The 23014-nt window shown below is 33.5% G+C and overlaps 1 protein-coding gene across 1 annotated transcript in view; it reads right to left on the bottom strand.

Moving 5' to 3' along the window:
- Positions 1–23014, bottom strand: part of Malrd1 (MAM and LDL receptor class A domain containing 1) — a 670952-nt gene that overhangs the window by 93871 nt on the left and 554067 nt on the right. The window contains exons 35-36 of the mRNA XM_046423053.1: positions 17754–17879; positions 10411–10477 (exon numbers count right to left, since the gene is read on the bottom strand). Coding sequence (XP_046279009.1) covers positions 10411–10477; positions 17754–17879 — 193 coding nt within the window. The remainder of the gene's footprint in view (positions 1–10410; positions 10478–17753; positions 17880–23014) is intronic.

A 23014-nucleotide genomic window follows, 5' to 3' on the forward strand; every position in this document is an offset into this window, starting at 1 on the left:
AAGATATCTAAATGCTGTCATCTTTAAGTTGACTTTGTAAACTTTGGAATGATTTTCATTTGCAGTGCACTCAAGTGTTAAGAGTATATTTTTTTAGCCCTTAGCACTTGATACTATGTTTGAGAAAAAAATAGTAACAGGTGCCATAATCTTATATTTTGATGATGAGTTTTATATTACTTTGTAAAGAACTATTGTTTGGTGCTATAGATATAATTAACACAGTGCTAGGCAAATAAATGGCAAGTAGATAACCAGTGCCTGCCATGGATACATAAAGATTTTTAAATATTTTAAAGTCAATAAAACAATTATGAATTATCCATTTCAGCAATACAAAATATCTTCTTTCAATTCATAGCTCCATCATGGTAGTGAATGTTAGTTGTTCAAGCAAATGTCCATTTTTTTCCTCTGCCTTAGAAAGAAGTTATGTAATTTTTTTCAAGGTCATGGACTTAGTAAGTGTTGGAGCACATATTCAAATTCAAGTTTACCTATTCTTAGAGTCAAACCTCCATCCTCCTTTATACACTTCATATAAGTTATGATTCATATGCCTATGGGTTCAAAGATATCTCTAGAGAGGAGACTATACGTGATTTGAGACACAAGGAATAAAACAAGTTGGTCAGGGAGTCAAAATGGGAAGGTGTGAAATGGGTAAGAGAAACAACCCGAATGCTTATGGGAATCAAAGTGTACAGTGTGTTCAGGACCTGCAAACAGTTGAATGCAAATAAAGCTCAGTTCTAGGTTTTCTTAGGGCAATTGATTCAAATCTATACTCCTAGAATCATGAGCCATCAAGACAAACTCCAAAGAGGCAACATACTACAAGGGTTGAGAACCTCAGAGCACAGATCCTGTCCAAAAGACTTGGGATTGAACTGGGTTAGAATCTGTACTCCACCAGACTCTTGCTTTTTTGTCTGTAGTTAAATTACTTAATTTCACCAAGTTTCACCTATTTAAATGACAAATTAGGCATCTTATCATCTGCTCTATAAGTTTATGTTAAGGCCACAGGTATATCAAACTGAAAAATAGTAGCTAACATGCAATTATTGACAATATCATAATCTTTCTGTCATTATTTTTAACATTTGAATCAAATAAAAAAAAAACCCTGTAGAATAGTGCTGGAGACTATGTCTTCATTTTTGTTGACTTGACCCAGGCAACATTATTTCTACCCTGGGCCCAAGAAACAATCCTTACCTGTTCTGTGTTCCCACTGCATTCTACTGTATGGATATATCATAGTTTATGCAACCAATTTTCTATATGTGGGCGTTTATTGTGTTACAAATATTTTTAAATTATAAAAATGCTTCAGAGAGTATGCCTGGTGGACATGTATCCTCATATTGTTAAAGTTGTACCAGCAGAAAAAATTCTAGAAAAGGAATTGTTAGGTCAAAATGTAAAGGAATATACAGTTTTGCTAGAGATTACCAAATTCATCTCTATAAGAATCGTGACTTTTGCTTTTCCACCAGAATGTTGTTCAGAGAAGGGCTGGGAAATGGCATCTTAATACAAATTTAGTTGCTTTTCTCTTATGAATATAATCATTTTTTCCCATGTATTTAAGTGCAATGATGATTAGTTTATGTGTTAATTTAACAGAGCTAAGGGATGCCCAGATAGCTGGTAAAATATATTTTCTAGTTGTGTCTGTGAAGTTGTTTCCGGAAAAGATTATCATTTGAATCAGGAAAATGAGAAAAAAAAAATCATCCTTGTGTGTGAGCATCACCCAATACAGTGAGGGCCTGGACAGAATAAAAAGGTGGAGAAAGGTGAACTCACCCTTTCCTTTTGTGATGCAATAATCCTCTCCCCTGCACTTGGATGACAGAGCTCAGGAATCCCTGGTCTTGAAACTCTGGGGTGCGCATGAGCAGCCCCTGATTCTCAGGCTCTTTGCCCTGGACTTGGAGTTACATCATTCATTGCCCAGCTTTCAAATTCAGGCTGAATATGCCATCATCTTTTCTGGTTCTCCAGCTTGTAGAAGTCATTTTGTGAAAATTACTATATTTTTTAGATTTGTTTACTTATTTTAATTAGGTATATATAACAGCAGAATGCTTTTTGATTCATTGTATGCAACTGCAGCACAACTTCACATTTCTATGGTTGTACATGATGGAGTGTCACACCATATGTGCAGTCACACATGTACCTAGGGTAATGAGGTTCATCTCATTCTACCATCTTTCGGGCCCCCATGCATCCTTCCTACCCTCCCTCCACTTTTCCCAATTAAAGTTCCTCCATTTTACCTGTGCCTCCCCCTTCCGCCTTATGGATCAGCATCCACTTATCAGAGACAACATTTGGCCTTTGGTTTTTGGGATTGGCTTACTTCACTTAGCATGATATTCTCCAGCTTCATCAATTTACTTGCAAATGCCATAATTTCATTCTCTTTTAATGCTGAGTAATATTCCTTTGTGTATATATACCACATTTTCTTTATCCATCCATCTAGTTCAAGGGCACCTAGGTAATTTCCATAGTTTAGCAGTTGTGAATTGTGCTGCTATAAACATTGATGTGGCTGTGTTACTATAGTATGCTATTTTTAAATCTTTAGGGTATAGAATGAGGAGTGGGATAGCTGGGTCAAACGGTGGTTCCATTCCAAGTTTTCTAAGGAATCTCCATACTGCTTTCCAGATTGGTTGCACCAATTTGCAGTCTCAACTGCAATGTATGAGTGGGCCTTTCCCCCCACATCCTTGCCGACATTTATTATTATCTGTATTCTTTTTTTTAAATATTTTTTTTAGTTGTCAATGGGCCTTTATTTTATTCATTTATATGAGGTGCTGAGAATCAAACCCAGTGCCTCACACGTGCTAGGCAAGTGCTCAACCACGGAGCTACAACCCCAGTCCTTGTCTGTATTCTTGATAGCTGCCATTTTGACCAGTGTGAGATGAAATCTTATTAGAGTAGTTTTGATTTGCATTTCTCTAATTACTGGAGATGTTGAACATCTTTTCATATATTTGTTGATCAATTGTACATTTTCTTCTGAGAAGTGTCTGTTCAGCTCCTTAGCCCATTTATTGATTGGGTTGTTTGATTTTTTGGTGTTATGTTTTTTGAGTTCTTTGTATATCCTGGAGATTAGTGCTCTGTCTGATGTGTGTGCAGCAAAAATTTGCTCCCAAGATGTATGCTCTCTATTTACCTCACTGATTGTTTCTTTTGCTGAGAAGAAACTTTTTAGTTTGAGTCCATCCCATTTATTAACTGTTGATTTTATTTCTTGCACTTTTGGAGGAAGTCGGGACCTACTCTGACATGATGAAGATTTGGCCTACTTTTTCCTCTGTTCGGCATAGAGTCTCTGGACTACTTCCTAGGTCCTTGATCCTTTGACTTTGAGTTTTGTGCATGGTGAGAGATAGGGTTTTATTTTCATTTTGTTGCATATGGATTTCCAGTTCTCCCAGCACCATTTGTTGAAGAGGTTCTTTTTTCTCCACTGTATGTTTTTGGTGCCTTTGTCTAGTATGAGATAACTGTATTTATGTGGGTTTGTCTCTGTGTCTTCTATTGTGTTCCATTCGTCTACATGTCTGTTTTGGTGCCAATACCATGTCATTTTTTTTTAACTATAGATTTGTAGTATAGTTTAAGGTCTGGTATTGTATGCCTCCTGCTTCACTCTTCTTGCTGAGGATTGCTTTGGCTATTCTGGGTCTCTTCTTTTTCCAAATGAATTTCATGATTGCTTTTTCTATTTCTATGAGGAATGACATTGGGATTTTATTTGAAATCACATTGAATCTGTATAGTGCTTTGGGTAGTATGGCCATTTTGTCAATATTAATTTTGCCTATTCAAGAGCATGAGAGATCTTTTCATCTTCTAATGTCTTCTTCAATTTCTCTCTTTAGTGTTCTATAGTTTTCATTCTAGAGATCTTTCACCTCTTTTGTTAAGTTGACTCCCAATTATTTTATTCATGTGGATCAAATCCCATGGACAGGTCCTCTCCCCCACCCTCCCTTTCCTATTGGTTCTGTTTCTCAGAAGAACCCTAATCCCGAATATTAACATGACTTTATACATTTTAAAAGGAATATTTTATTGATTGTTTTGCTATGAAGTTGGGCTTTCCCTGCATTTTAAAATAGTTCTTTATTAGGGATATTTAAATTTTTTCTGATATATAGGATGTAAATATTTCTCTAAGATTACCATTTGTTTTTTGATATTGCAATATATATTCATACATATCCATATACATTACAATATATTTTTCCATGAAAAAGGTTATTACATATATATTTTTACATAGTTAACTTTCATTGGTACCCCTGTCATTGACTGCATTTGGATTCAAGTTATTGACAAAAGTTTTTCCTACATTCAGGTTATAGAAAAATTCACTATTTCCTTAGTGTTTGTGTGCATGTTTTATTCTATGGATATGGATTAACATAGGGTGAATTAATAGCTTTACGACGTCCACTCATTTGATGCACCTTTATATGTGTGTGTGTACTTGTGTGCGTGCATGGTTCTACTTTTAAAGTATGAGTCCAATTTCATCTTTTGCCTAATTACCTAACTAGATGCACCAACACTCTCTTTAAAAAGGTTTATCTTCATCCAGGGATTTGAAATGTCATCTTTATCATTGACTAAATTTTCAAAGGCATTTGCATGCATCCCTAGACTTTTTATTCTATTACACTAGTCTGAAATATCTGTAATGTCAAACACATATACCACATTATTTTAAGAATAAAGGCTTCATTCTATTTATAGTAGTATGGTTATTCAGACCCTCATAGCTTAACTGTTGTTTCATGCTTATGTTTCCATAATGTCTAATGTCTAATTGTTTACCCCAACACCTGTGATTTTTCTTTGTAGAGGCTGTGTTAGAATTATGAATTAAATGGGAGAACTATTGGCTTTAGGATATTAAGTCAGTCACCCAGAGGAAAGAATGTCTTCCACTGGTTCAAGTATTTCAGAATTATTTTTATCAGATTGGTTTGCCCTTTTATTTTATGAAACCTATTTTTATTTTTTAAAAAATCTTTTCGTTGTTATTATGAATAATTTCTTTTTCATTTTTCTGCTCTAAATAGTTTTGCTTGTATATATAAACTATTGACTGATATCCTCCAACCTTAATGAATTAGTTTTATTGTTGGAATTAATTTTTGTCTTTGATTGTCCAGAATTTCCAGGTATGCTAGCATGATAACTTATTTTTTCAATTTTCTCTCTCTCTCTCTCTCTCTCTCTCTCTCTCTCTCTCTCTCTCTATTTTTTTTTTTGTTAAATTGTATTGCTGACTACCTCTGGCACAATATAAACTATCACAGAAGTTAGTGAACCACTTGCCTTGTTCCTAATCTTACCAAAGTGCCTTTTGTGTTTCTTTATTGAGAAAGAAGCTGATGAATCTGAAATAATTTTCCTGTGTACATATATGAATACACCATAGTGAATGCCCACCACTGTGTACAATCACAAGAATTGGGTCCTAATCAGAGCAAGACATATTCCATGCTTGTATAATTATATCAAAATGAGTTCTATTGTTATGTGTAACTAAAAACAACCAATAGAAAAAGAAGCTGCATTTAGATGGAAGGAATATATATTAAATAATTTTCTTGTATTATAACATTAAATATTAGTTCTGTTTCATTGTTTTCTTTTCCTTTGTAGGGACTCCAATTATATGCATGTGCTTGATCTTCCATTTCAGCTACTTCCTTTTAGATTCCTTTTAGTTTATATAATCTTCATTTATTTGGTTATTTCCCTGCCTTTGTTTAAAATTTCTTGACAATTTTATATTTAAATCTATGTTCTCTTGGAAATTTATAACCTAATCTTTCTTTTTTATTTCATTTTATTTCCTGGAGTTCAGTCAATTCAAATGATTGAATTAAATTCTTTCCTTTCATTCAATTGATTGTTAATGTTTTGTGTCCATTTTTGTACTCAATATTTTTAAATATCCCTAAATGCTTTTTTTAAAGCATTTTAAAAAATGCTTTTTCTTATTCCAGAATTAATTGGGCACTAATTAGAATTACAGCATTTTCTTTTTTTTATCTTTGTTTTGGGAAGGAAGGAAGGAATTTGTCAGCTGATTTTTTTTTTAAAGCAGTGGCTTTGTACAAGTGGAAATTTTATTGTCTTTTTATTTTGTGGCTGGGGTTAGGAATTTGAGATGGTTTACAATATTCCTAGTTTAAGAGCACCCTCTTCTGTCATTGTAGCAAAGTGGAATTTCTTTAATGGATGATTTTTTTTAAGCAATTTCTCTCTTTTTTTTTTAAGTATTTTTTCACATTGTACTTTATATACTCCTTGCTGCATACACAGAAATTCCCAACTGGTTCATTTGTGATTGATACATTTGGTTTATAGTAAAGTCATTAACTCTTATCTCAATACATTTAAGAAAATATTTTAAAGTACTGATGCTTTTCCTAGAAATTTCAGGACTTCCACTTACATTCATTCATTCATCCATTTATTCAATCTTCAGTCAACACATTATCCAAATAGCTCTTACAATATCAGGCTTTATTACATACTGGTAATGAAAGAGTATTGCAAACATGACCCTTTTTTTTTTCTAAAAGAAAGAGTGATCCACTCTTACATATTGCCAGATTTTAAAGGAAAGAAAAATGAGGAATTACCATTTCTATTACCTTTTAAATTCCAAGTTAAAGTGCCTTTTTAATATAAGAATTTTCTAGGAATGGCAAAATGTTCTCAAAAGTTTATTTTCCTTTTATCATTTTATTGTTGATTTCTTGTTTTATTAGGACACATATACATATTTTTGAGCAAAACTTCTAGAATTTTATTAGGGGTTCATTTTGGTTAAATACCTGATGACAGTATCAATATAATCCCTGAATATGAAAATTACACATATTCTTTACTGTCATAAAGTAATATGAGGTAAAAATGACATGAATGGATGTGTGTATATAAATAAAATTTTGTTTTTGTTTTGAGTGTATTTTTAAATTGATCATGTCTTATTATATTTAAGAATAATTTTTACCTTCAATTTTTTTACTATGTTATTTGCTACATTAATATTTTGCCTGTTTAAACATTTTAGAGTGTTTGATTCCACATTATTCCTCCTTAAAATGTGTTTATAATATAATTTTGTTTTTTTACATTTGTAGTGACACTACTATTTAGTTTCATTTCCACTTGACAAATCTGTTTGCTCTCATCATTTGTTTTATTTGTTCTTCATCTAGGTATAATACTTGTTTGAACTTGAGTATGCTGAATTAGTTAAAATTCTGTATGACTGTATATATTCACATATATCCCAATTTGACAGTCTGTGCTTTGCTTGACTTTTTCATTTTTACATTTACTTTGATTCCTGATATATGTTAATATATTCTTTCCACTTAGTTTTGCTATGTACTTTTATTTGACACATCTTCCTATTTCTCTCTTTTACCCACACTGACTCAAAGGATCTTTACTTTGCAATTCTTTCCTCCTTTTTCTATTGATTTGGAATTCATATTATATGCCTTAGTCTATCATTCTAACAGATATGTTGATACATCAAAATAATATAAGAATCTAGCTTCCTTAGTTGAGGGACATTTTTCCTTTGTCCACTCATCAGTTGCATCCTTAGCTCTCAAATATGTCCAACCATTGATGTTTCTTAAGTAATGGAAAACCATTGCTTACCAAGTAGTTTCTACTCTGATGAATAACGAATTATAACCCCTGGTAAACCAATTGTTCTATAAAATTCCTTTGCTCTGGATCTGACAGGTACCAATCCGGAGGTTCTTTCTAAAGGGAAAATCCAAAGGCCTTAGTCATAAGACCCTCAGGGAATGACAAAATTCCAATATTACAGAAAGGCCTGGATGAAAAATGGGCTTTGGTCTTCTCTCCTTGGTTCCTTGGCTATCCCCAAGTGACAAGGATAATGAATTTTCACTCTTGGATATAAAAGAGCAGGGCTTGACATAAACCTACCACCTTACCACGGTAATACTACAGTTGCTTTAAAACTCTGTATTCTAAAGATGAGTTTTCATTTAACTTTAAATCCAAAAAGACAACCTCTACATAGAAATGAGCTGGACACTAACTTAAAGTAGAAATTAATTTGATATTAACGGTAATTGGAAATAGTTTATGTTGCTATTTGGTATTTTATTAACACATTTAAATTAAGGAATTGAGCAAGGATAATTGAAAGAATAGGTATTAGAAGAGTATTTGTAAAATCAAATATTTAAGAATTGAGCATTCATTAATAGGACATTAATGAGGTTAGTTAAATTATTATATAACCATATATTTGAATATTGTATGCTACATGGCATAAAAAGACTGTCATGATAATGTTGATGTCTAACTTTCCTATAATATCTTTGGTGTTCCAGGCACTGTTCTGAGTATTTTACATATAAATCTCACAACCATCTCACAAGTTTGATACTATTCTCTTTTTCATTTTACTGAAAAAAAAAAAAAGCTAAAATACAGGAAAGTTAATGAATACTACAGCACCAGTGAGGGGTGGCCCTGGATTCACATGGACTGACACAGAAGAATTCACATTTCTGAAAACACATGAACTTTTGTGTGTCCACCTGTTTGTAAAGAGAAAAAGGCCATATTCAAGGGGATATAAATCATACTACCAAGTAGGGCTTAGGTGCCGAAATGTTCTACTTTTTGCCTTATAGACTACCATTTGCTTTAAAAAATGTATTATGATACACACACACATGACATTTGTACTGCACAATTTTAAAGAAGCACAGTTCAAATGAAGATACTATGGAAAGTTGCAAAGGTTATGTTTTCATTCCTACATTTATAGATAGCACTAATTGCAAACATTCATTTATAATGATGGTCTTCATAGCTATTTTGCTTTTTGAAAAGTCTTCTTTGCTCTGAAAAATAATACACTAAAATATTCGATGGACTTCCCTGGTAGAGAATTCCTTCCTATATTTTGCTCCATTGATTTCCCTTCTTAAGTTTCAATCTCCTCTGTTAAATCTTCTCCCCAACCCTAGACGTTTCTAATCTGAGAGAAAACAGTTTTTCGCCATTTGGATTTCAATGGCCAAAGTTTATTTAAGTTCATAAAGATGTTGTCAAGAATACAAAGCCCTTTGCTTGCTTAGCTAAAACTCTCTCAAATCTTTGTGCTTACCAGCCTGATAGGGTTAGAGGACAAAAATGCAAAATTTCTTTCTTTAAAAAATTTGACATTAAGTGACATTTTCTACTTGTGACATCATTCTCCATATTTTTCAGGAGATCATAGCGACTAATATTATGCATCCCATTTTTTTATCAAGTAATAGTTTAGGATAAGTTAATTTTCACAGAACTGATACTGGAAAATTTACATAATTTTATTGAGATGTGAAATCAATTACATAATGAGACAAAAGACCTCAAGAAAACTATTAGTAACTCAGTTTCAATTATGTTAGAGCTTGGGTCTAAATATATTTCATGATAAAATTGCTGTTGTTTTAATTGGCAAAGGTACTTTTTGGGGAAATAAACTACTTTTCTTAAAAAGTGTTGACTCAGAAGTATGTAAGGACTAAAATGGGTATTAATCATTGCTTTAAGATATGATTTGAATATCAACATTCAATCAGTTTTCTAATAAGAAAAGTAATATATCCATTGGCCTGCTAGATTAAAGAATCATAAACACAAACATAATGGAATATGCATCATTTCCTTTGGAGTCTGAAACATTTTTTGCTCAATTCTCTACAGGGTTAGAGGGAAAAAAAATCAAGCAATCTTGTATATGCAGTATAAGTAATTCCCAAAAGAAGTCACAAGTCCTGTTTTTGTTTATTCTTGAATTGAGTATGCAAATGTATTCCTTATCTGTACCTTAACTTTACTTACAAACATCCTTTACCTAAACCAGAAAATGGTCTTATTTATTAATTAATTTTATCCTTTGTTGTTAGAAAAGAGAAAAATGGAATTTAAAATAAATAGTGAGAAAGGAGATATAAAGCCAAGTTCATCTGCAAAAGGAGGATACTCATATCAGAGAAAAATATTTTAAAAACCTGATATAAACATTCAAAATGAGGAATAATGAATATTATTAAAATGATATTTCACATATTGGAAAATGTTGGAAAGCATGCAAAATCACATAAAACCATTGACATTTTTTAAATACACTCCCATCTTCTTTTTCTCTTGTGCATATACATAAATGCAAATAGTGTCACTATTTTTACCTTAATAACTTTATAAATAACCATATATTGATTGATATTCTATTATAAGAGCCTCAAATAAGTAAGCCAGCTGCAATAAATATTTATAAAAAAGACTATTCCTTACCGACACATAGGACCACTTTTCTCCACCACACAAATCCCACCATTTTTGCAATAATTTAATGGACACTCTAAAAAGAAACATCAAAAAATAATACAGTTAATTATAAATATTATTGGGAAATAATTTATATATAACTGTTAGTTATTGCATTAAACCTGATCTCTGAGAGTAAATGGCTTCCAGGTTGGTAATAGCAAAAAAATTCTAGGGTAATTGCCTCACCCCTAAAATTTCATTGGGGGCTCTTCTGTCCTGGGTGTGTTCATGTCCTTCATGTGCCCGAGTGAGACGACTCTGCACCTTCTTCTCCACTGCATTAGGTACAATCTACCTATTTAGAATATATTTTCATGATGTGATTATACTGGAATCTTTTGTTGACTAGAACATTTCTTTCATTCCACACAATAGTCACTATATCATGGCTGATTAATGCTTATCATGGGAACCCTTGATTTTTGGTAAAGTAAATGACTCATGTGCATGTATATATCTTTTTCCATGCACCTGGCATAATTCAAGTCAGTCCTTCCTGCCCCATGATCTATTTCATTGCTTGCATTGCTCCCTAGTTCTTGTTTAGCATGAGCACTTATTTCAAAGGCAGTTTTCGAATGGGTCAAAAAGAAGCTAAGTATTTTCACATTGCTTCTACTGAGGACAGAGTTAGCACTTTCAGCTCTTCATACTGCATTCATTTACACTGCCTCCTTGTATTCTCATTACACAATTCTGATCCACTAAGAGCTGCCAATTTTCCTGTTCTCTTAAAGCCTGACTTGAAATTCCTGGCTTTTTTTTTTAACACCTTCTTTCTTGCAGGATACCATTCCTTCTTTATTGGGCTATTTCAACTCCAATACCTGGGTGAAAACCTTCACTATCTTTAATTTTTAATACAACAAAATATTCTGAGTATGTCTTGAAAGTCTGGCACTGAGCTAAGCACCAGAAATGTAATAATTAATAATATTGGCAGCTTAAAATGGCTGGTAATGCTGCAGATACTGGAGCCAACTGCCTAAGTTGGAACCTCAGCTCAATTTATTAGATGTGTAATATACTGAGGAAGACAGTTTATCTCTCTGTGTTTCAGGTTTATCTCTATAAAACAGAATTAAAAATATTTCCTATCTAGTTTTATCTATAGGGTTGTTGAAACTCTTAGAAAAATATATAATTCCTACTGTGCATTTAATAAATACAATTTTAAAAATATATAGTCATGGTTTCTATTGTCATTGACATTCCAGCCTCACAGAGGATGCAAAAAAAACGTAAGAAGGGATTAAAATATGGTATGAAAAGTAATCTCTTGGGATGGATTTACCAAAGGTGACAGAGGCACCCTGGAGAGTACCTCAGTCAAATCTGAGGAGTAAGAAAAGGTTTCTGAGGTGAATTAGTGGCATTTATTTAGCAGGAATATTTTTGTGTAAATGTATGCTTAAAGACATTCCAGAAGAACATGTAATGTGTTGGAGGAACTGGAGGAAGTCCAGCCTGGTTGGATTGTTAATGATATGAAGAGGTGATGAGAAAAGGTCAGAGAAACAAAAATCCAGCATAGGGAGACTCAAGTGAGACTAGGACTTTAAGAAGGGGAACATCAGGCTTCATGCTTTAGAAAGAGAATTCTGCCTAGAGTGTGCTATGTCAACAGAAAGGTCAAGATTGAAATTGAAGAGCTCTGTTAAGAGTCTTATAACAATCTAGGAAGAAATTATGATTGTCTAATTGAATAGAGTGGGCAGGGGTGGAGGGTGAGAGCTGTAGGAATTAAAGAAGTATTTAAATGGTGTCATTGTAACATCTTGGTGACTATTTGGAAGAATCAAAGGCGGTGTTCAAACTTTTGGCTGTACCAATGGCAAGTGATGCTTTAATTCATTGAGCTGAGTTATTTATGGAGAAGGAAGATTTTTTAAAAAAAGTTTTAAATATTAATTTTTTAGAAGTTGTTGAATACAATACCTTTATTTTATTTATTTTTATGTGGTGCTGAAGATAGAACCCAGGGCCTTATATGTGCTAGACGAGCACTCTACTGCTGAGCCATAATCCCAGCCCCAGAGAAGGAAGATTTTTAAAGGGAATGATGATGCTAGGTTTAAATGCCCAAAGGACTTCCAAGTGGAAGTGGAATCTCTATATGTGACCCCAGGTGAAATACCAGTTAGAGATATAGACCTGAAGATTCTCTTCAGATGCTTTCTTTTGCCTTCCAGATATCATTCATTTCTAGGAATGCTCCTCAAATCATTTTTTTCAAATTTTTTTTTCACAACAACTTTATTTTATTGATTTATTTTTATGTGTGCTGGGGATCAAATTCAGGATCTCACATTTGCTAGGCAAGCACTCTACCACTGAGCTCCAGCTTCAACCCCTCCTGAAATAATTTTGAGATCATAGTTTTAAGTACCATGGAGTCACACAGATATAATTGTTGTCTTTATGGAAATAGACTAACCTTAGTAGAGAAAGAGAAACCCATTTACTTCAGTAGAGAAAAGGTACTGATCATGAAGTATAGTAAAAAAGTGAAGAAAAGAGACAGAGATTCCATTCAGGCAACATTCACTGACTTAAATATTGGAGGAAAAGGTGTTCTGAGAGATTTTCCAGCCAATCATTGAACATGTGGAAAGAGATACCAGAGGCATTAGGAAAGAGGAAGTCAGAAGAGAGGGAAATTCGAGGTCAAAACTGAAATGTCATGTGTCTAGTATGATTTTTGGTTTCAAAAACTTTTAGCAATTTGCTTTCCCAGGAGTATATTTTCCATCTTGGCCTTTGTCTATCTTCTTTATTTAACTAATCAGAGAAGTGGGGTGTTGAGAATAAGAGTAAAGAGCAACCTCCACCAGGCATACACCATTGAATAGAAGAATATAAAACTTCCTGCATAAACAAGATATGAGCTGGTTTAACTAAAAAGAGTCCGCCAATATGATGGAGCACAAGTAGACCTAAAACTTGTTAGAAAAACATTTTATGGTTATTTTTTTCTTAAGTACACTTTTAGTCTTCCTTAAGCAATGGTTTTGTTCCATTGAAAAAGCAGCGAAGTGTCTGATACTGCAAAGCATCAGAGTACATAAAGCACAGCACAGCTGCACATTTTCTTCTAGGGTCATTAATTTTTACTTTGATTAGAGAGAGTAAAACATAGGCTTACTTTATATCAGAATGATTGTGTGGGAATCTAAAGGCATTTTCTTGTGCTGTACATCAGAGCACCAAATAAAGAACAAAATGTTGACTGAAATAAGGAGGGCATCCTGGTGTTTTGGAGGGCAAAAGTCTTATAGACTGTTTCTGCAAGAAATTTTTATGTTTCTATCTTATATTCAGGTACTTTATTCATAATATGAAGAGATGGTGTAAAAGTATTTTTGTCTTTAATTTTCTCAAAATAATTTCCAGTATTGAGGATGGGGAAGGGAATGGATATGACTAGTTAGTAATGAACAGTTAGTTTTTTCTAGTATATAAGAAGTAGGAATCCACGGGGGTGGCATCAGAATTAGCACAGATCACGACTTTTTTGCTACAGTAAAGTCATACTGACTTGTTTCCCCTTGAGTTGGTTTTTATGATCATGTGTCTAGAAGCCCAGACAATTCACATCGATTACACAGAAATATTCTGGGCAGAATTCACATTTATTACCATTCTGGTATATCACTTTGGGCATGCAGGAACACATATATTAAAAGCAAATGTAACTTCTAAGCTTAAATATGCAACCAGGCACCTATTTTGTTTTCTCTTAATGTATACAGAGACCTTATGTGGAAGTTTTTTGGGGAGATGGAGAATCATATGAGCCCTTATTTTCCCTCTCTGATACCTGGCTCAAGCAAATTTGAGTTGTGTGACTTTGGGACCTTTAAGTCCCAGGTTCTTCATGTATAAATTAAACATTATATGACTTCTTTATAGTGACTTCTGGGAAAATGGAACTCAATTAACTAAGTTTATTTGTGACATTTCTATACTAGTGGATGGTATGTATGAGGTGTTAAATAATTGTTCTCATTCATCTATACATTGGTTGGAGTGGTTCTCTGTTACCTGTACAACCTAATTTCATGACTACCTCTGTCCGTCTCCATCCTCTCCTTCTCCTTTTCCTCTCTCCCCTAACATTATAATCATATCACTATGCAAATTTATTGAATGCCTCCTATGTGTCAGGATTGTACGAAGAGTATTATTGTGCCCTCTCACTTGATCCTCATAACATTATGTGGCATATGTCATAACCATTTTCATTTTACAGACCAGGAAACTGAGGCTTCAAGTAATCAACATAACTTGTTTGATTTAATAAGTTATATATAAATAGCAAAGAACCATTTAGACTAGAACTAAATCTTATTCATCTAGAAATGTCAAATTTTTCGCTATTTAGTTCAGGATTTCAACTGCATGTGATTCTTAATATGACATGCTCAGGAAACCCTGTGAGTCATGGGACATTTACTTGCTGTCACAGATAAATATGCACATACACAATAATCTGCATAAGGTTTGAAGAGACCTACAGATCCTATGTACCCACCAGAAGTGCTTGAGAGGCAAGCCAGCTCCCAAGTGGGTAGAGATTATTTTTTCATCTTGAATCCCAGCACAGGGAATGGAAGAGAGATTACAGAGTCTAGAAATTTGAAATAACTTCCATGGTACTTGCCTGAGAACATTTTCTGATTTAGTTTTGTTTTCTTTTTAAGCCCTTCTAAAACTTTATTAACCTATATTGTCATCCTCATCCTCATCCCCATCAGTATATATTGCTACATATATGAGATTATATTTGTAATATCCCATCCTACAATTTTATATTTTTAATGTCTTCTTTGTGCTTTTGTGTACTGGGAATTGAAACCAAAGGTGCTTTACCAATGAGCTACATCCCAAGCCCGTTTTATTTATTTTTTTTTATTTTAAGACAGAGCCTTGATAAATTGCTGAGGCTGGCCTCAAAGTTGTGCTCTTCCTGCCTCAGCCTCCCATGTTGCTAGGATTATAGGTGTATACTATCACATCCAGTTTTAATGCCTTTTTCTAATTCTCCTTCAAATGCAAGATTATCATAATTAGAGCATAAACTTAGCATAAATTTTATTAAACTCTACCACTGCAAATAACTAGAGAAACATTTCCCATTTAAGTTTAGCCAGGCAAATTCTAGTCAATAATTTCCTGTTTTATAAGCCATTGAAACTTGAAAATAATCTGCCTTTTCAATGTAACTTAGGAACAGACAGGATTCACTGAAATATACTTAACTGAGCCTGATGGTCTTTTAATGTCCTAAACCCTGAGGTAGGTGAAGCCAGATGTTTTTGGTGTGTTGTGTAAGCACAATGGGGATTACTGGATGCTGTAAGGATGGGGCCCATAAAACACTATGAAATGCTGAACTACCTAAAAGGAATATGATGTTTGGAAAGAAAGAAGAATATACAACGTACACTGACAAAACTTTAGCATGGATGAGTCTCAAAGGCATCTGTAAAAACAGAAGTATGCACGTTATCCTATTTGATTGATAAACCCTAAAGCATAAAAAATGTAAATAGAGAAAATGCAATATAATATGGATTTTATTTCTGAAACCTATGTTTCACTTATTCGTTATTTTACTCTAATCTAAGAGCTGTGTCAATATGACCTACAAATGAACTGGAAGTGATTGGTTCTGGACTGAAACAGGCAGCGCAACAACAATATGTCCTCTAGTATTATCTACAGCTTGCCTATCACTCGGCTTAAGTGGCAAGACTTCTGTTTTTCTGACTCTATTTCTAAAGGTAGATCATGTCAAAGCAGATAATAAATCATAGCATGTTTTGACTTGTGCTCAAAAAGGACTGTTGTAAAAAAAATGAACTTACCTTTTGTAAATAATTCTGGGTATGTCAGTACTGTGTTTTAATCGTTTCAAAAGAACAGGAGTATCTCACTTTTAGCTTTTTTACTCTTTAAAAGAGTAAACAGATTTTCTTTTGGGTACCTTATCTGAAGTCTAAGCATGCCTGATACAGAAATAATGCCAAAGAGCATTGTTTTTGCATAATATCTTTGTATATTTTATGACCCCAGATCTGCTCACTTTATTTCCTATCATGCTCATAAAATTCAGTGCTGAGTACTAGCTTATAGCTATAAAAAATAAACCCTTTTTGCACTATGATTTGATTATAATATCATGCTTTTGTCATTTATTTTTCTCCTCTCCTGAAAGAGAAAATATATTTTTATCTATATTTGACATAAAATATTTCCATTTTATTTAGGAGCTATGATTATTTAAGAACAGCCAAACTATCCACAGTGTTGGTGAGCTGGAATGCAGCTATTAGAAGAGGTGCATGCCAGAGCTCCATTACACATTACAACAGCTCTTAAGATTGAATATATCTTTTATTACTGATTTCTATTATCTTTTAGTTGCGACAGAATTACATTGCCCCTGTTATTTTATGTATCCTTCATGAAATAAAAAATCAAATTACTCAGGAGGGATGTTAACAATAGACTATAATAAATTAGATAATTTCAAAGCAGTTTTGATAAAAGTATCATCACTGATATACACTATCATCTCTCATTCTGCATAAGTGCTTCAAGGTCATAAGAAATAAAAATGAGAGTTAATCTGAAGTGTGATAAATCTTCTTTAAAATACACGACTAGAACATGTAAATAGGTAGCTCTTAGGAAGAAGAAAAGTACAATTACTTAAAAATTAATAATGTTAGATTATATAGGATTTCTTTATTATAGAAACCATGAAATTTTCAGATTATTAAATACTAACATTCTTAAATTAGATTACATTGAATTAGAATTACATAGTCTTTTCTTTAGAGAATACTGTGTGAAACAAGCATGAGTCCATTATATTATGTGTTTTTAATTTTTTAAAAAGTTTCATTTAAGGTCAATATCCTCCCTGCCCCAAAACAAATCACAGAAATTCAATTAGCTAGGTGCAGTGGAACATGTCTGTAATCCCAGCAGCTCAGGAGGATGAGGCAGGAGAATCGAAAGTTTGAGGTCAGCCTCAGCAACTTAGTGAGACCCTAAGCAAATTAACCAAATCCCATTTCAAAATTTAAAAAAATAAATAAAATAGGGCTAGGGATGTGGTTTGGGATTAAGCACCCCTGGATTCAATCCCTGGTACCCCACACCCCAAAAAGAAAAGAAACATTCAATTAGTCCATGACTGCTATTATTTAGGAAGTCAACCTTTAATATTTTTATACTACCTGCAGGTTAAGGTATTGGTTCATACAACAAAGAATATTTGAATGGAAACGAAGTACCTGAACAGCTAGACTCATCAATTTGGAAATCCATGCAGTCAGCAAAGCCGTCACAGCGCTGGTGAGCAGGGACACAGCTGTCAGAAGAGGTGCACACCAGAGCTCCATTAGAACAGCTCTTATTGGCTAAAATAAAGAATAATGACCCTGATTATAAGCATGCCTTTATTTTTTCCAAGCATATCTCTTAATGAAATAATAAGACCGTTTATTATATCACTGTCCATTTTTTTCTAGACCTGTATTTTAAATTTTTTAATTTTCATTAAGTTGAAAATTTCTCCCCAAATTTTGTCAATAAAATAATTTCCCAAATACATATTTTTTAAGACTGAATTGTGCATATTCCCCTCAATTGATGTTGAACTCCTAATTCTTAATAAAATGATATTTTATTTGGAGATGGGGCTTTTCAGGAGGTAATTAAAGTTAAGTGAAATCATCAGAGCCTAATCCAATGATATGAATGTCCTTACAAGAAGAGAAATACCAGGAATGTGAATGTATAGAAGAAAGGTCATATGAGGACCTAGCAAGAAGGCAGCCACCTACTAGCCAAGGAGAGGAGACTTCATACCTTCCAGTTCCTTGATCTTGGTCCTTCCAACCTCCAGAATTGTGAGAAAATAAATTTCTGTTATTTAAGCCATCCAGTCTGAGGTATTTTGTCATCGTAGCCCAAGCAGAACAATACAAGAACTATGCTGTATTACACATAAATTGCATGCACTATAAAGTCTTAATTGATTTCAGGAGTCAGCTAGATGTCTTTGTAGATTTTTCCTCTCCTAATGTCTCTAATATTAAGTATAATTAATTTGACAAAGACTGCAATTTCTTTTAATATTCAACTTCCAAATGGGGCTTAACTCTTGGGTAGTCACTGGATACCCAGTAGATCTGAGTGATGGCGTACAATGAAGTTCAATGTACTACAATCTTGTTCCTTTACAGCATCATGACCATGCATCATGGAAGAACAGTTATATGTCCAGGAATTCTTGCTGTGGATCATTAATGGATCTGGCTTCAAGGGACAAGAATACTAATAGGTTAGAGATGCTATGCTCACAAAACTTTGGTTGTTTCAGAAGAAAAATACCTTATTGATGTCCTTCAGGAGCACTGTCAAGGACAAGCTGGTTCTGCAAACTTCCTCCCTTGGATGTGAGTCTGCATACATTTACTTATATCCTCTGTCTCTACTGGGAAACTCACTTCTTGTCCTAAAACTGAATTCTTATGTGCTTGCTTCCTCTTCTCAAGTCTCTTTAGGATTACAGCTTTCCATGAAGCTTCAGTTTAGACTCATTTTATGAGTTAGAGCTGAAAGAGAACCCCTCATTTCTGGCTACCACTATGTGTGAAGCCTGGTTCCTCTCTGTTCTGTTTCAGCAGGCCTGGGTAAAGGGCTGATCTATATTTTCTCTTTCTACTGTGCCAATGTTTATCTTCATCTTGTTGCTAAGGCTTTTTATAGGATAGTTCTATCTAGCATTGTTATATGTCTAGAGCAGGGGACCTATATCCAACCCTGAACCCACTGTACTCTTTTGTCAGAGTCTGGATACTTTTCAAAAGCACTGAATGATACTGATATTAACTTACACTTCCTTTCCAACCCTGCTCTTTTGAGTCTTAGGATATAGAAGAGATAATGTCAAGGGCAGCACTAGACAAAGAGAGCTCTCTGGAACTTAATCCATTTTAATGAGAACAACTCTGACTTAATTAATAGTATCACACACAATACCTTATTAGTCTATATACTGCTAAAACCTTTAAAAATATTGGTCTGGAAAATTCTTTGAACTAGAATAAAGAAAATCAAGACACAATCTTTTCAAGGCAAACAGATAATTTCGACGACCCAGGGATAAACATCCCCATGCATGGGTCTTGTACAGATTTTTGTCAACATGTCACTTATTACCTTCTTCAAGTACAATGGGCCACCAAGAATTGTTTATTTGAAGGTTTTGACACTGTTTAGTTTTAAGAACCGCCTGTAAAAATTTATTGTAAAGTTAGGCATGAAAAATTATGTTTTTTAATATATATATATCTCCATTGACTGAAAATTCTGGCTCTGTAAACTCTAACTGATAATCTTTACTGAGCAATTTTTCTTAAGGTGCTAGAATATCAATTCACACCAATAACTATTATTGAATTTCAACTACATGTAAGAAACTCTGCTTTAACACTTAGAGTGGAAAGTATAGGAGATAAATTTAAAAAGAAAGAGAACAGAATATATATAAATATATATATATATAAATATATATAGATATATATATATATATATAAAATTTGACAAAGACAAAGATATACATAATTTGAAAAAGACAAAGAATATATATATATATATATATATATATATATATATATATATATACTCTAAAAGACTGCTATAAGATCAAACTTAATTGGCAAAGCATTGGTATATATAAATATTATAAAACAAGGATTCTTTTAGTGGTTGTAAGTCTATAAAGAACTAAATCAAGATTAGAGACTTAAAATGGTTTGATTTTAATGTTTTCAGAGAAAAGTCGTTTAGCAAGGTGGGAATAAAATCCTTAGATGGATAATCAGTAAGTTTGAGTATAGCAGTTGCCATTAGGGGGTTTGAGTCTGGAGGTAGTGTAGATATAAAACAAGGCTAGAACCAGATTGTAGAAATGACTAAGGTCACAGGACATGGATTTCTTTAAGCTTTTCAAAAGCGTTAAATCTTTTAAAGATATGTATTGAAAAGACAATCATTGCAAAACCAAGTAAACCAGGAAAAAATAATAACCTTCCAACCCCTACCAGATGCAGAAATTATTGGTAAAAAAATATCGTATATATTAGATATGTATATGCATGTATCTCTGTATATATATGTGCATTATTTTTGTGAGCATACATATTTATGATTCATTTTTTCATTGCAAAGGGCTGAGGGACCATACAGTAGTTAGCAACAACTATTATTTTGAAATCTGGGTACATGGATTATAGACACTATTCATATATCTGTAATGCATATATTTTGAACCTTTGTATTGGAAATACTGATCTCTTCATATTTCCTCATCCATTTTCCAATTTGATGAGATGTTAATTTTAAGTTGACTAGATAGATAATGAAGAGCTCTAACTTGTTATTGGAATAAACCACATCTATTGCACAAACAGCAATGAAACACAAAAAATAAGAAAATAAATGGCTTACATTTATTTATTAAAAGTTTTACTTTTTCTTTTGAATAGAAAGTTAAACAGTTAAGATAGATTAAAAATTGCCATTACTTTATAATTTAAAAACAAAAATACAAGTTCCTATAACATTAAAGTTAATGGATATTCATAAATTTTCTTTTTAGAAGTAGGTAGCAAATAAATTGTGAATACAATTAATATTTATTGGCATCCATAAAGCAAGGGAAATTATATTAAATACAGAAGAATTAAAATGGGCCATTTTCTATTTGTCCTATTTTATTAATACCTATATAATTTAAAAACATTCCAAAATTTATGCCACATTCTATTTCAAATATTATGTTTTTTTAAAAAAATTCTAAATGGTATTTATTTATTTGCTTATTTATTTATTTGTGGTACAGGAGGTTGAACCCAGGGGCTATATCCCCAGTAACTTTCTTTTTTTAATTTGAGAGAGAGTCTCACTAAGTTGCTGAGGCTGGCCTCAAACTTGTGATCCTCCCGCCTTAGCCTCTAGGCTCACTGGGATTACAAGTGTGCACCACAGCATCTAGCCCTTAAACCTTATGCTTTAAAGTCCATAGAAATTCATACTCTAATCCATCATAATCTTAGAGGTTGATACTCTTTCTTACCAAAATAGGTAAAGTAATATAGAACATTTTGTGGCTTTAAGCCATTCTTTTAGATAGATGATACTTTAACAATAAGCAATATTAGGAAAATGATCCATTCCAAATCACCAGATATGACACTGAACTCCATAGGTCACATCAGCTGCTAGTGATGAGAAGGTGAACTGTCTGCCTCCCTGCCTGTTTTTCACCTTCCTTTCCATCATTAATGGATAGATGTATCTCCTGAAGCATTCTCTACCTTCTATTCTTATTCTGGGACCTGGAAGTCAGAACTACAAGGAAACTTTAACCAGCGTCTTTGAGTTCCACCATATGGTTGGGTTGGGTCAAGAGGTGGCACCTGCAGCAGATCAACAGAGAGGGAAGGGAAGGTGAGAGTGGCATAGACCAGCTGCTTCCCTTAACCAAATGCCAATCGTCTTCTTTTTTTAAAAATCAAATGTTAATTGACATGAAATAATTATACATATTTATGGGGTGCCATGTGGCATTTCACTACATGAATCAAATGTATAATGACCAGATCAGGGTAACTGGACTATGTGTTACCTCCAACTCATTTCTCCGTGCTAGGCATTTTCAAATTCTTCTCTAGCAGCTATGTTGAATTATTTTATTATCATCAACTATTGTTGTTTGTCCTGCTATAGAATATTAGAAGTTATTCCTTCTACCCAATTCTACCCTTGGACCCATTCATCCTTTCTCCATCCCTCTCTTCTTGAATTCCTTTATATAATGGCCCTTTTTGACTCCAGTTTCAGTCAACTGTTCCATCCTCTCACACCCTTTGATGTAATGACAATTAACAGTCCCAATCCTATTATGTCTTGGGGCTTGTGAGCATACTGGTTCTCTCATGAACCTTCTTTTTTAAAAATTATTTATTTAGTTTTTCTAATTAGTATACATGGCAGCATAATGCTCTTTGACTCATTGTACACAAATAGAGCATGATTTTTCACTTCTCTGGTTGTACACTAAGTAGGGTCATACCATTCATGCGATCAGACATGTACCTAGGGTAATGATGTCCATCTCATTCCACCATCCTTCCTATTCCCATGAACCAACCCATCCCCCCCCTCCCCTTTACCCAACCCAAAGTTCCTCCACTCATCTCTTATCACCCCCCCAATTATAGATTAGCATCCACTTATCAGAGAAAACATTCAGCCTTTGGTTTTTTGAGATTGGCTTACTTTGCTTAGCAAGATGTTCTCTAACTCCGTCCACTTATCTGCAAATGCCATAATTTTATTCTCTTTTACTACTCAGTAATAGTCCACTGTGTATATATACCACAGTTTCTTTATCCATTCATCTATTGAAGGGCATCTAGGTTGCTTCCACAGTTTGGCTATTTTGAATTGTGCTGCTATAAACACTGATGTGGCTACATTACAG

Source organism: Marmota monax, unplaced genomic scaffold (assembly GCF_021218885.2).
Source record: "Marmota monax isolate L192 unplaced genomic scaffold, Marmota_monax_Labrador192_F-V1.1 WCK01_AAM20220418_F8-fsc00098, whole genome shotgun sequence".
Lineage (NCBI taxonomy): Eukaryota > Metazoa > Chordata > Mammalia > Rodentia > Sciuridae > Marmota > Marmota monax.